Below are 14,994 nucleotides of genomic sequence, written 5' to 3'. Positions count from 1 at the left end.
TCTCGTGCCCTTTCTTACCCTCCTCTCCTTGCCCGCCCACATCTTTGCTTACCCTGCCTACTTTATACTTTATAGTTTTGAATCGTTTTTACTGTACATGTTTGGCTATAAATAATATTTAATCACTCACATCCTAAGCTCTACTTCCCATGTCAACTGGCCGTATAAGCAGCATTATGTCCTAATCATTCTCTTCTGTCATGTATCCTATGTATGACAAAAGTATCTGACAACGAAATCCCTTGATTTCAATCAGCCCATGGGTTGCAAACTTCCAAGTCCTTTTTAAACTAATATAAAGTGAGTCCTCAATAAATGTAAGCTACTATTGACTCCTCCCTTGTAATAATTACACAGCAGAAGAGAAAGTACACTCACCGTCCAGAGTAAATAGGCACCATGTAGTTGCCTGGCAGGTTTTCTGTCTCCTCTCCAGACAGAAGGCTCCTCTTGGCTCTCTTTGTTTGGGGACTCAACTTGGATGAATAATCCTCTAATAGCAGACTGGAATCTGTTAGTCTGAAATAAGACTCCTTACATTAGGCAGAACACAGAGTGCATTTAAGATATTTCACGGGTTAACAAAGCAGGGGTGAGGGAGCATGATGTAGGGGAATTTTCCTAGAACCTTGGGTCTCTAATATTATTATATATTCCCTTTGGAAATGAATTGGAATTAAAAAGACTGCAGATATGTAAATGTACTCTAGACAGACACCAAGAAAACACAGTGATTTCATGGCCTCTTCCCTCTAAAATTTCAAGGGAAAAGAGAAAGATATTGATATTTTCAAATAGCCTTTGTGGTTAAGACAGTGTTTAAAATTTAGGCAATCTATATAAATTGCTAGTTTCTTTTTGCAGTGTTTGGAATCAAACCCAGGGCCTTGTAGGCAAGCATATAAATGGTTTTGATACATTTTGTATTCAGGTCCTCTTAGAACATAATGGGAAATGGACAATTCTCCACACAGGGATCCTGGGCTATTCTGATGCAGAACCCTAGGTTCTCTCCATGAGACCTTTCCATACTTACTGCAGGCAAATTCCAGCCATCAAGGAAACCCAGAATTCATAAAAAATGCTTTCATTACATGGACATTTGGTGTTGAGGGATACAGTACGATAAAGAACACTTGGGCAGCGTGATTATGCACGCTGAGGCAAATGTGTGCAAGGAGGTAGTTCATGCTTGAATGAAAAGCTTCACTGGGGAGGTGGAAAACAGTAGAAACCATAAAAAATAACAAAACGAACAACAGCCTTAACCTATGTGGTGTTGAGTTAAATAAAATATATTTTTCATGCAGACAAATGATTTAATGAATTCAAGTGCACAGAAACCCATGTGTAGACTGAGGGCTGAAAATTCCCTGGTGTCTACGGTGATGAGGGATGCCAACAACAGGAGGCTGTGTGGGAACTCGCGGTACTTAATTTCCTCCTGTAGACTTGAACCATTCTAATAAAATGGTATCATTAAAGCTCCTAGTCCAGAGAATTCTTGAAAAGGTAAAGCCTGTGGGTGGTATCTCTTGGGAAATATCAAGCTGCCCAGTTAAAGTTATCCAAGTCTTGACCATTGCCTAATGTTTAAAAAACACTTGGAGATGCTGTAGAGGGGGCTACTCTTGCAGAGGACCAGGGTTCAGTTCCCAACACCCAGATGGTGGCTCACCACCATCTACATTTCTAGTTCAGGAAATCCTATGCCATCTGGCCTCCGAGGGCACCTGCATGCACATGGTGCACATAGATTTATGCAGGCAGGCACACACACACACATACATACACACTCTCATACACTCACACACATACACATACACACACTCACACACACATTCACATACACTCACACACACACATACACACACTCACACTCACACACACTCCCATACACTCACATACACACACACATACACTCACATACACACACATACTCACACACACTCACGCACACCCACACAGGATAAATAATTTTTTTTTAAGATTTTGAAAAGCAAAGAGAATTACCTTTATCAAAAGCAGAACCAAACATATACACAATATAAAACAGGTAACTCAAGAAAGTAAGTAGTACTGCACAAAACAATAAGGGTGCACAGAGGCCTGGTTTCTGAGTAGACATTAAGCACACAGACGTGAGTGAGTGAGTGTGTGTGTGTGTGTGTGTTGTCTATTAAAACTGTGCTGCATGTGCAGGCTGGGCTACCTCTGATCCTCTGATGTATCACATGGAAGTGGCTGGCACACTCTGCTACCCAGGGCGACAGCTACTAGTTTCTATGGAACAGCACTGAAGCCAAAAGTTAGAGCCTTGAAGTTGAGCTTGTGGACTGCTTACCATCCAGAAGCCAGAGTGAAATTTGCCCCTGGCTGACTGTTTCAGTGAAGGCTGCATTTTATACCCCGGGTCACAAGGCCTAATTAAAGCGCTGTCTGCCTCCACCTCTTCAGTCAGTCACTACACAAAATAAGCCATGACATCGGTGTATCACTGCCTTTCTTATTCTGAGAACAGTGGGATTTTTTGCATTACTATTCTTTTTTACCCTATTTTTTCATCTTTTCCCTACAGCCAAATTTTCGCAAACTCATTTTTCAGTGTTGGATTGCAATGGAAGTCATCATACTCTGTTATTTTTGTTGGCTCCTTTTCTCCTGTAAGACAAATATTTTAAATAATGAACTTATTACATAGGACATACCCCAAATGAGACTATCCTGTTCTCACAGGTAAATCACAGGGGCTGAGTTTTAATAGTAGATGCTAAAGATTGGTGTCAATAGCATTAGCTCCCATTTAATATTTTATCTTGAACAAATGCTTTATAAGAAGTAATATGTTTTTATATATTATATAACATTATACAAGAAATACAGAAGTGCCACATTTTTATGCTTTCTAAAGATGATTCAAGTTATTGTATCTTTCTTTTTTCAGTCTGAGACAAGGTCTCACCGTGTATCCCTACATGTCCTGGAATTCACTGTGTAGACCAGGCTAACCTTGAACTCAGAGATCCTCCTGCCTCTGCCTCCTAAATACTGTAATAAAGTCACGTGCCACCACAACTACCTAAGCTATTGTTTTTTACAGTGAATGAATAGATGTCCAATTACCATCTAAATCAATGACTTAGCAATGTCATCTATTTCCTGGTTGATTGACTAAGATAGTGTCCTGCTATATAGCTCAGGCTAGACCAGGATCATGGTGCTTCTACTATTTTCCCCTCCCAAACGCTGGGATTACAGGTATGTGAAGCTATGCCCAGCTTGCAGATCATTTATTGAAGCTAGGAAACAAAATCAAATGAATCCCCAAAACCCATGTTTAAAAGCTAAGTGTGGGGCTGGAGAGATGGCTCAGCAGTTAAGAGCACTGGCTCCTCATCCAGAGGACACAGGTTCAATTCCCAGCACCCACATGGCAGCTCACAACTGTCCATAACTCAAGTTCAGGGGATCTGAAACCTCACAAAGACATGCAGGTCAAACACCAATGCACATACAAATTTAAAAATAAAGACAATAAATCTAAGTGTGATGACGTGCATTTCTAATTTGTAGCAGAGACAGAGGATTCCCAAAGCTCACTGGCCAGTCACCCTAAAGTACTTGGCAAGCTCCAGGCCAATGAGACACTATGTCACAAAAAACAAGGGGGAGAGCACCTGAGAACACACACACACACACACACACACACACACGTACACACACATACACACACGTGCATACTCATACCACACACACATGCACACACACTCACCACACACTCAGACACACACACTCACACACACCACACACATGCATATCCTCCCCACATGTACACACAGGCACACACATGTGCATACAGACATGTACACACACGTACTCATACCACACACACCACACACGTGCACATACACACGTACACTCATACCACACACGTACACTCATATCACACACACACACATGCACACACACACGTATACTCATACCACACCACACACACACACACTCGGACAAACACACACACACACACACACACACACACACACACACACACACAGTACTGAGGGTAGTTGTTCATCCATCCCTCTAGTTAAAAGTCAATGATAAGCATCAAGACTCGGTTCTGAAGTCAAAGAAATACACTAAATGGAGAGTGGTTCTTCATTTAAAAACTAATTTCTTTTTAAAACTTGTATATGGGTGTTTATTGTGTTACACGGAGGTTAGAATCCACCTGTGGGAAGACTGGAGCGGGAGGATCACAGGTTTGAGGCTGCCTGGGCAACTTAGTGACCCTGTCTCAGAATAAAGAAGGCTAGGGGATATCCCTTTGGAGGTTCAAGGTTTGCCTAGAATGACATGACCCCAGGCAATATTGTACTGACTGAATATGTATCATAAGTAGACTAAAATAAGCACAAGAAAAGGGTGACATGATGAAGATTGAAGAAAAAACAGTGAAGTAGGAAACAGAACAGAAACAGATGTCAGCGAAGACTCCTCGAAGAAAACACTGAAAAAAATGTAGTAGCTTAATCATGAAAGAGTATAAGTTACTAAAACCAAGGGTGATAGCAGAAACATCATAACCAGCCTTCAAAACTAAGGAGACTCATAGTAAAGTAGTGTAGATGCTTCTGTGTCAACTCAGTAGAAAACTAACATGCAATGGAGCAATTCCTACAAAGACCAAAGTGACCAAAACTATCTCAAGAAGAAACATAAAACTCTGAATGACCAAAGCCAAGAAGTTGAACTGATAATCTAAAATATTCTCACAAGGAAAAAGCAGACACCTAAGTGGTTTTCACTGATGGATTCTATCAAATAGTTAAAGAAGAAATGATAACGATTACTTCATATTTTTAAAAATGTGTTAAAATAGCACTGTCCAATTCATCCTGTACGGTCAGTGTTTTCTGACTAAGACATCAAGCTACGGCTTCACCCCAGTACTTCAGTTTCACGGAGCATTAAAAACTGCATCTGGGGCTGGGGAGGCAGTGTGATGTAAGGGTACGAGGTTGCTCTTACAGAAAACCCAGGTTCAGTTTCCAGCCCCAGCATGGTGCCTCACGACCATCTTCAATTCCAGTTCCAGGGATCCGACATGCTCTTCTGGCTTCCTTGGGTATCAGGCATGCGCTTGGTACCCATACAGAGAAGCGGTCACACACATATACACATAAATAAAAATAATTTCAAAAATAAAGCTAATCGGTGTCAGACATGGAGGCACATGCCTGTAATCCCAGATTCCAAGAGGCAGAGGCAGAGGCAAGAGGATCTCTATGAATTCAAAAACTCGTCTAGTGAGCTCAGCTACATAGTGATGCCGTCTCAACAAACAAACAAACCAAAGGGATGATTGCTTCAACCTCCAGTCCTTAAAAACTAAGTAAAATGGGATCTAAAACCATTCCTGCAGGTTTCCCAGCTGCCTGCTCAGCAGGAAGGTGCCAAGAGATGTAACATTTCACCCCAGGTACAGGGATCGAACTCTGGTCAGCAGGTTTGCTGATAGCACTTTACCATAGTACCAGCCCTCTTCTGGTACCAAACAAAGGCCTCATATTACTTCCTGTATGGTTGAAGATCAAAAGGAAACAGAACAAAAGCAGAGAGCCAGAGTTACAGAACGTGAGCTTGGGCTGTGGCTCAGTATGCAAAGTGATTGCTGTAAAAGTACGGGGATGTGAGCTGGATCCCAACACTCATGTAGACAGCTGAACGTGACACCCAGAATTTCAGCACTGGATGGAGATGAGAAGATCCCAGGGGCTTGCCCTCCAGCCAATGCAACCCAATTCTCAAGATCTTGAGTGCTTGTCTCAAAAATGTGGTAGAGGTGGTAGAGGTGGGCGCCGAACACCGACCTCTGGCCTCCACTCCTGCATGCACACATGGTGTGTGGACAAACACAGAGTCCTGGCATTCACCTTTGATCACATTTGTTGTTGTCGCTGCTGGTTTTTTTTTTTTTTTTTTTTTTCTCGATGTAACCATGAATTAAAGGCATTTAAAGTGTTTTATAACATAGTAACCAATCCTCCCTACAGCCATATTGACTCCAAGCAAGACTCACTGAGGTCAGCCAAGCCCTGAGCACATTTAAATCTCTGTACTTTCCACCTCAACATTGACATCTAACTACAAAGTAGAGGGTAAAAATAGATCTAGCCTCGCTAACACACACTTCAGAAGGACGCAGTTCCAATGCAGGGGACTTTTATCAAGGAAGCTGTTCCCAATTTAAAGACATTTTCCTCACTTAGCAGGAAAGAGACAAATCCTTTGGTTTTGAATAAGCAAGACTAACCTGAAGAAATTATAAGGTTCTGAGCCTGCATGTGTTACTCCCAGTTCTAAAAGAGAACAAGCTCCCTGCCACGCTGCCACGCCTCCTGGGTCCTGTCAGGCTTCTTTCCCTTTCACATTCACGATGCACTGGCATCTCCTTTCCCCACAGGAACTGTTTCTAGCTCACTCGGTTCCCACTGAGAATCTCAGTCTTGTTCGAGCACAGCAAGCCGTTTGCAAATACTAACCTACAAACGCAGTAGGAACAAGGTGTGGGACATGGAAAAATGGTTACAGCTTTTGCTATATAAAGTTTGTGTAGAGCTACATGGCAAGAGCCCCCCCCCCACCCTCTCCAAAAAGCCAGTCCAATTTCTAATGCCTGAGACGCTATATAAGATTGTAAATAAGGATACAGCACAGAGTCTAAATAAACCTCGTAAAGTTAAAGTGGTCTGAGCATAAAAGTTTGCTAAAGAAATAAAATCCTTTGAACATGTAGCTGTAGAACATTATATCAATTCTTCCATGTTTGTAAAATGAAATAAATACACAAGAAATTAGCTAACAACTTCATGATCATAAAAATACCATCTTCTGTAGGCCTGGTGCAGACAATCCAGGAAGATGGGTATTTAACATCTAATCCTCCTCAGTCCGGCATTGGTAGCACAGGCCTTTATTCCCAGCACTTGGGAGGCAGAGGCAGAGGCAGAAGGATCTCTGTGAGTTTGAGGCCAGCCTGGTCTACAGAGCGAGTTCCAGGAACTACAAAACTAGTTCCAACAATAGAGAAAATGTGTGGAAAAAATAAAAATCTAATCCTCCTCATTGCAAGAAGCTACTTTCCTAAATGAGGTTCTTGAACATAGCTATGGAACATTCTACAAGAGAACAAACTGATGCTGTCTACACACACACACACACACACACACACACACACACACACACACACGGTGTTAATTCCTCCAAACTTTCCTTTGGAAGGCAATTCATTTGAAGTAAGTGCTAAAAGAAACAGATTCTTCTCGGTGACAATATTTCCATTTTTGCAGCCATGTGAGGGCCTTATGAATATCCCAGGGCAGAATATGACCTATGAAAGTGAGATTGCAAAATGATCCTGTTCCATTCTGAGCGCAATTTCAGAGTGTTGCCATCGTACATTCCAGGTAAACCCTGGCAGACTCTGCTCTGTGACTGAACCTGTCAGAAGCTCCCTCGAGGTCACTGTCACTGACAGCATAACAGCTGCAGATCAGGGACTTAGGAACGTCTGCCTTCTCCACGTGGAGTCACACAAGCCACTGCATCATTTCCCCAGTAACCTTTTGTATGCTCTGAGACTTTTTCCAGTTGCCTAGACAAATATTTTATACTCTTGGGAGGATTCGTGTTCTGTTCCCAACTCTCACACTGTGTGGCTCACAACCAGTTCCAGGGACTCTGACACCCTCTTCTGGGCTCAGTGTACCACTGCATGCAAGTGGTACACATAAGCACATGCCATCACACACACGCTGAAACAAACTAAGAACTCTTAAAAGAAGGAGATTTCCCACTCTCACCTGGGAGACCTCAGGCAAGAAAGCAGCCTTAATGCCCACCCCAGGCAAACGGGGATTTTCCAGATATAACAGTTCACATTTATGCTAACTTTACTGTTTCCAAGGAAACGAGAGTCTGGGTTTGCTTTGCAGAGCAGAGCTTCATCTGCAATTTACTCTACCTAGCATCCTGACAACTTTTTCGTTTGGGAGTAGAGTCTCCTCGTTGTGTTTGGTTAGTAATGCATGCTTGTTCTCATTATTCTTAGGCTCACCAAGAGAAGGCCCTGCTTCTGCATAAAATATGCCAAATAAAGAAAATATTAACTGCCGGGCAGTGGTGGCACATGCCTTTAATGCCAGCACTTGAGAGGCAGAGGCAGGTGGATCTCTGTGAGTTAGAGGCCAGCATGGTCTACAAAGCTGTCTAGAAACTCTGTCTCAAAAAAAAATAAATAGAAAATATTAACTCAGAATTTTGAGTATTGGTTTTTAGATGTTGAAAAACTCCAATACTTCTCCGCTATAGGTTGGTTCCCTGGCACCTGTGAATTTTAAATTCTGTACTGGCTTTTAATCCAAGCAGAAACATTATGGGAGTGTTGAGTGTCTAAATGTTCCCTGGCTCTGCGGCTGCCAGAGTAACCAAAACTTCCCTGCTTCTAGAAGTATCACCACAATGGATGACTCAAGCAAGACCCTCCAGTGAGACTCTAAAACCCCGTGAATTTCAAGCAGACACTAAACGTAGAAAGGCCCTCCTCCCTACCCAGTATAACAGGGCTGCCATGTTTAAGACAGGAAACACGATTATTTACAGCATGTGCCCAAGGTTGGGAAGCTGCTCCTGACATACCTGTGGGAGTAGCCATAATCATACACCGAGGCTGTCTTCTGGCTGACTTCAGATCCTCGAGAGTACTGGGATGCTCCAAGACTGTAGGCCTGAGCGGCCTGCTGCTGGTAGGAGGCGGCTGATGCTTGACTGGAGGCCTCTGACTCCTGGCGGTGTGCCGCTGAGGAACGGCTACTGTAGGCAGTGGACCCGTGGGTGTAGATGGCAGAGCGTTTCTTCTCCTGTTGGTAGTGACTCATGGTGGTGCGAAGGTCCCTGTTACGGTAACTGAGATCGTAGTGCTGGTGGGACCTCTGATAGAAAGGCAACGACATCGTGGGCCCTTGAGGGGAGGAGGCAACCTGTAAGAAAGCCATTCCTAATTGAACAATCCCAACAAACAAGTCATCTCAACCCATGTGGAAACCTGCAGACTGCCACCGTTGGCAGTGAGTGGGGAAGACTAAGTTCAGCCTAGCTGGGTATTCATTCACCCGCCCCCTCCCCAGTGGCCCACACGCCTACCCCAGCATTATGCATTCTTTTCATTCTTGTCTAGGACAGCTGAACAAAGCTTCCTCTCCGGCTATGGGGCTTTCCTCTCAAACACTCCATAAAGCCTGTTTCTAACTTTCTGACACTCTATTCTGATGCATGCTTCATTTAGGAGAACGTGGAATGATGGGAAGTGATGTGGTGTTCATTTAGGGGACAATGAGCATCTACTATGAGCCTGAAGCTACTCTACCACAAGTATAGGGCTGAAACAAAACAAAGCAAAACTCCTCCTCCAACTGTCCAATAGAGGACTGAGCATTCCGTAGGAAATGGACAACGGTGAGACATAATAGTTGTGAGTGTGTTGGAATGCACTGGAAACCATGGAGCAAAGTAGGAGAGGGGATACAACTTAAAGTAGCCTCGCCACAGACTGCTTCGCGGAGAGACATCAGAACCAGAGGCTGTCTGGAGTGTTTCAGATAGAACCCCCATGCAAAAGCACCAGAAAAGAGCAAATGTGTCAGTCTCCATGCAGAGCTGAGGAGAGTGGGGCTGAAGGACTTGAAGGGAAGGTACAAATCTTGAGAAAGAGGTGAAGAGCAGGTAAGAGAGAAAGGGTAGAAAGTACAGGGTCCTAGCAGAGATGGGAAGGGCTTGGCTTTTACTCAGAGAGCTGAGACACCACTAGAAATCTCTGAACCAACAAGTCCTTGGTCATGTCTGAAGGACAGATTGTCGAGGGAACGCTAAGACATCAATTAGAGGGCGGAGTTATACCCCTTCCCCCATACTGATATGCTGAGGTGCCTCCCCAAATCTTGCAAACACTTGGCAACTTTCAAACCAGAAAAAGTATTTATGCCGTTTAAAATATGGAGATTTCGATTCTTACTCTATAAAGAAGAACCAGGCCTCAGTGTGGCAGCTGGCAGTGTGAACGTGAGCTATTAACTCAGCTTCAGGAGGGGAGGCTTCCCGTCACATTTACCTTTTCTTCTTTACACCTGTCTGTCTGTCTGTCTATCAGTCTTGTGTGGGGTGCATGTGTGTCACAGCATGTAGAGGTAGGACGGGGGACACGTGTATCAGTTCTTTCCTCTCCTCATGTGGGTTCCGGGGATGCTACTCAGGTCATCAAGCTCGGCAGGAAGTGCCTTTCTTTACTCACAGAGCACCCACACTCTCTCTTGTAAATAACATGTTCTCTGAAAAGAAGACTCCCAGCCATGAGGCAAACTAGGTTTTAAAAATACTCATATGCATAATACTCTAAAATATTATTTTCAAAAAGTGTAAGAAAATTGTTCCCAAGTAAAGGGTTTTTTTTTTTTTTCCTTCAAACCTTGTTTTTGCTTAAAAGTCCTAAGTGAGGAGTGAATCCTTTTAATTTTTGTCAAATTTAAAACTAAATTGTATTTAGGTACCGTAAGTCAAATATACTCTCTAAAGAAGAAAGTCCAGAAATACCAGTGTACATGGCATTTCCTAACAAGAAAAAAAAAAAAAGCTATTAGCAAGCAACTTGGTTTCAACCCTGAAATAGATTGCTTTTTCTGTTACTAAATAAACAGACTTGTACTTAGTGAATAATTATTAGATAATGTTTAGAGTGTAAAGGGTTAAGATATGTTAATCTAGAATGGCATTAATGTCATGAAGTGTTAGAGAACTCTCTGTAACAGTGCCATCGGAATGACTTATAAATAATAAAGATCTTTCACTATATTATGATTACATATAATTCACTATATTACATTATAAACTAACACCATCACCACCCAGATGATTCAGAACATTATCATTTTCACAAAACAGATTATTTAAATGTCTTGCCCCAATTCTATTTTCCACTCTTCCTTATCTGCCCTAGGTATATTTACTGTATTGATGTTTACTACTCGGTACATAGGGGTCATGTATTACCGTAAACAGGGCTTGTCTCTAAGTCACCAGGGCTGACTGACCTTTGGAACGACAGTATAATTCCTCCTTTTTCCTTACGTGAGCCAGGTTTAGCCCAACACTCAAGAGCAAGAATTTGTAAGAAAGATGGTTCTGTGGTCTTCTGTGCCTCCAAAACCTAAATTTTCTTCCTAAGATAATTTGGGGACTCAGGAAGAAATACTAACTCCATAATTGAGATCTTGCTGTAATACTTTTAATGCTGGCAGCAGAGGCCAAAAGCTGATGAAAATTACTTACAGAGGGCAATGCTTTCAGGGTCACCGCCTCTCTAGCACCCAACCATTTTCAAGTCAGAAATAACACACTGCACTGGAGAATTCAGCCACACTGCCCTCTCAGATCAAAGTCTCTGGATCATGAACTAGTGGCTTTAAAGGGAATGTGTATCCTTCTGGCCTAATTCGCACTCTGGGAGACAGACTTGTAGGCGTGCAGAGGAGGGAAAACACTTCACCACCTCCCATCCCTTGTCCAGTCCAGATTTCAACCAAACTGCTGAACTATTACTTGGAGAGAGGACTTGAGTTGAATCCGAGACAATGTGATCTTATAGTTCCAGCAATAGCAGCTTCGTTTCAAAAGGATATAGTGACATGGCAAAACAGCCACCGGCCGGCCCCAGCAGGCACCCTGCCTCTGGGTCAGCCACACTTACCAGTCTCCAGGGCAGGGACGGCAGGGGGATGTTCCTCTGCTGTGACCAAGGAGTACCAGGACTGAATGAAGACCCTAGGTGGCTGCTGAATCCCAGAAGTTAAGAGGCAGGGCTAGAGGCAGGATCTGGGGGCCAGTTCAAAAATAATGCATGTGGTCAGGCAACAGAATGCCAGGGCCCCACAGCCAGCCTTTTATGGCTAAGAAGGCAGATAAATATAGCAGCACACGGGGAGGGAAGTCCCAGACCCAGAAGAGACATGAGTGCAGCAGGAGGCAGTACGAGCAGTAGGATTAAGGTGCTGGCTCAGTGTGGCCCGATTACACCAAACAGAGTAGTTTCACTGGGCTACATGGGCTGTGTCTGATACAGGTTTATTGCTTTATATTTAAAAGTGCGATGCAATGCGTGGCTTGTGCTTAGAGCTAAGAACAGGTGTAGGAATCTGATCCTCAAAATGGACTTCACGGAATTTCACGGCTTTGTGTGTGTAGGGAAGAACTTGAGGTTGACCAACCATGTGGTGGTGTTTTCACTCCACAATGAACACTCACAAAGTAAGTCGCAGGTTCTGGTGCAAGTATTTATTCCTTGTTTACTAGCAAAAGCCTCAGGGAAAGGAATTCATTATTGTGTCCTTCCAAACTCAAAGGCAGGGTCGGTCTTTGTTTCGGTACAATTCTGTTTCTCCTACCCTGTAATGAAGGAGTGGCTCAGCCTGACAGCACGGGTTCCATCCCAGAACCCAAGTGAAGAGAAGCCTGGAGCAATGGTGTGGGTGCACCTGTAATTCCAGAGTGCAACAAGCTGTGGAGTCCCACAGTGAGATGAGAGCCACAGAGGACCACCAGGAGCTGGCGGCCGGGGACATGGACTACTCAGCACAGCTGAGCAGGACAAACACCACAGCGAAGTGAAAGGAAGAACCATCTCCAGCAGCTGTCTGTCCACACACACACACACACACACACACACACACACACACCACCTCACACACATATACACTCACACACACCTCACACACATACACACACATATACACAATACACACACACCCCTCACACACACACACCTCACTCACATACACACACAAACACACATCACACACATACACACCTCACATATACTCACACACACTTCACACATACACTCACACCCCATCTCACACACATATACACACACACCACCTCTCACACACACAAACACACCTCTCACACGCACACCCCTCACACACCCCACCACACACACCCACACACACTAACAATAAACAGGAAATGTGACTACAATCTGTAAACTTCAGAAACCACGGGTCTCAAAACCTCCAGTGACATTTGTCTCACACAGTTCCAAGAGACTTTCCTTAGTTTACTGTGCAGTTTACTGTGATTACACTGTCCATAAAAAAACACTTTAATTCGAGGCTGGAGGTTAAGAGCACTAGCTACTCTTCCAGAGGTCCTGAGTTCAGTTCCCAGCAACCACATGGTGGCTCACAACCATCTGTAATGAGATCTGGTGCCCTCTTCTGGCCTGTGGGCAGAATACTGTATACATAGTAAATGAAAGAGCTCATGGACTCCAGTCTGATAGCTGGGAAACCAGCATAGGACCCACCCAGACTCCCAGAACATGGGTGTCAGTTAGGAGGCCTGGGCAGTCTATGGGGCCTCTGGTAGTGGATCAGTATTCATCCGTAGTATACGAATGGACTTTGGGAGCCCATTCCACATAGAGGGATACTCCCTCAGCCTAGACACCTGGGGGAGGGCCTAGGCCCTGTTCCAAATGATGTGACAGACTTTGATGATCCTCCATGGAGGCCTCACCCTCCCTGGGAGCAGAAAGGGGATGGGATGGGGGCTCGTGGGGAAAACAGAGGACGGAAGGGTTCGGGAACTGGGATTGACATGTAAAACAAGCTTGTTTCAAATGTAAATGAAAAAATTATTTTAAAAAATCTAAACAAAGAAAAAGATTTTATTAAAAAAAAAAAAAAAACTTTAATTCAAGCCAGGCTGTGGTGGCACATGTCTTTAATCCCAGCACTATGGAGGCAGAGGCAGGAGGATCAGAGTTCCAGTTCCAGGACAGCCTAATGTACAGAGTAAGTTCTAAGACAGCCTGGACTATACAGAGAAACCCTATCTTGAAAAAGAAATTACACAAATAAATAATACTTTAATTCTATAATTCCAGCCCTCTATATTCAGAGAGAGAGAAAGAGAATTCTAGCTTCTTAAGAAAATGACTGGTTTTGCCAGGTGGTGGTGGTGCCTCACACCTTTAATCCCAGCACTGGGGAGGCAGAGGCAGGTGATCTCTATGAGTTCGAGACCATCATGTCATTCTGTAAATATGTTTCTCATAATGGTTAATGAATAAAGCACTTTTGGCCAATAGGAAAGCAAGATAGGCGGGACTAGGAGACAGGGAGGAAAGAGGAAGAGGAAGGAGGAGTCAAGATGGAAGACGGAGAGAGTAGAACGCCGGTGGCCTCTCTCTCTGGTAAGATAAGACCACGTGGAGATTAATAGAAATGGGTTAATAATTAAGACAGAATTAGCCAATAAGAAACTACTACCTGGCTAATAGCATTATATCAAATATAAAGTCTCTGTGCGTTAATTGGGGCTGGCGCAGCGGCGGGACAAGACCAGCGGTGGGAGGAAAAAACCTTACTCTACACAGGATAATGAGAGTTCCAGTTCCAGGACAGCCTAATGTACAGAGTAAGTTCTAAGACAGCCTGGACTATACAGAGAAACCCTATCTTGAAAAAGAAATTACACAAATAAATAATACTTTAATTCTATAATTCCAGCCCTCTATATTCAGAGAGAGACAGAGAGAGAGAGAGAATTAAGAAAATGACTGGCTTTGCCAGGTGGTGGTTGTGCCTCACATCTTTAATCCCAGCACTGAGGAGGCAGAGGCAGGTGATCTCTATGAGTTTGAGACCAGCCTGGTCTATAAGAGCTAGTTCCGGACAGGTTCCAAGGCCACAGAGAAACCCTGTCTCAAAAAACAAAAAAATCAAAAAACCAAAACAAAAAAGAAAGAAAGAAAAGAAAATGACTGAGTTTTAAGGTAAACATGTTTCTCATTAAGCTAATTGGAAAGATGTTAACATTTTCTGAGTGTGAAATGTGAGTAACTAAAAGACAAAATAAATGTACAAGTTGTACGTAGGCCCT

General features: G+C 43.5%; 1 protein-coding gene across 1 annotated transcript in view; it reads right to left on the bottom strand.

Moving 5' to 3' along the window:
* The window catches only part of Myom1 (myomesin 1), a 97,046-nt gene extending 88,018 nt beyond the window's left edge, over window positions 1–9,028 (bottom strand). The window contains exons 1-2 of the mRNA XM_051190918.1: window positions 8,701–9,028; window positions 379–519 (exon numbers count right to left, since the gene is read on the bottom strand). Coding sequence (XP_051046875.1) covers window positions 379–519; window positions 8,701–9,014 — 455 coding nt within the window. The 5' untranslated portion in view covers window positions 9,015–9,028. The remainder of the gene's footprint in view (window positions 1–378; window positions 520–8,700) is intronic.
* Window positions 9,029–14,994: the final 5,966 nt, after the last annotated feature.

Source organism: Phodopus roborovskii, unplaced genomic scaffold (genome assembly GCF_943737965.1).
Source record: "Phodopus roborovskii unplaced genomic scaffold, PHOROB, whole genome shotgun sequence".
Lineage (NCBI taxonomy): Eukaryota > Metazoa > Chordata > Mammalia > Rodentia > Cricetidae > Phodopus > Phodopus roborovskii.
The sequence above is the reverse complement of the archived record's forward strand: the minus strand, read 5'-3'. Positions and strand labels throughout refer to the sequence as shown.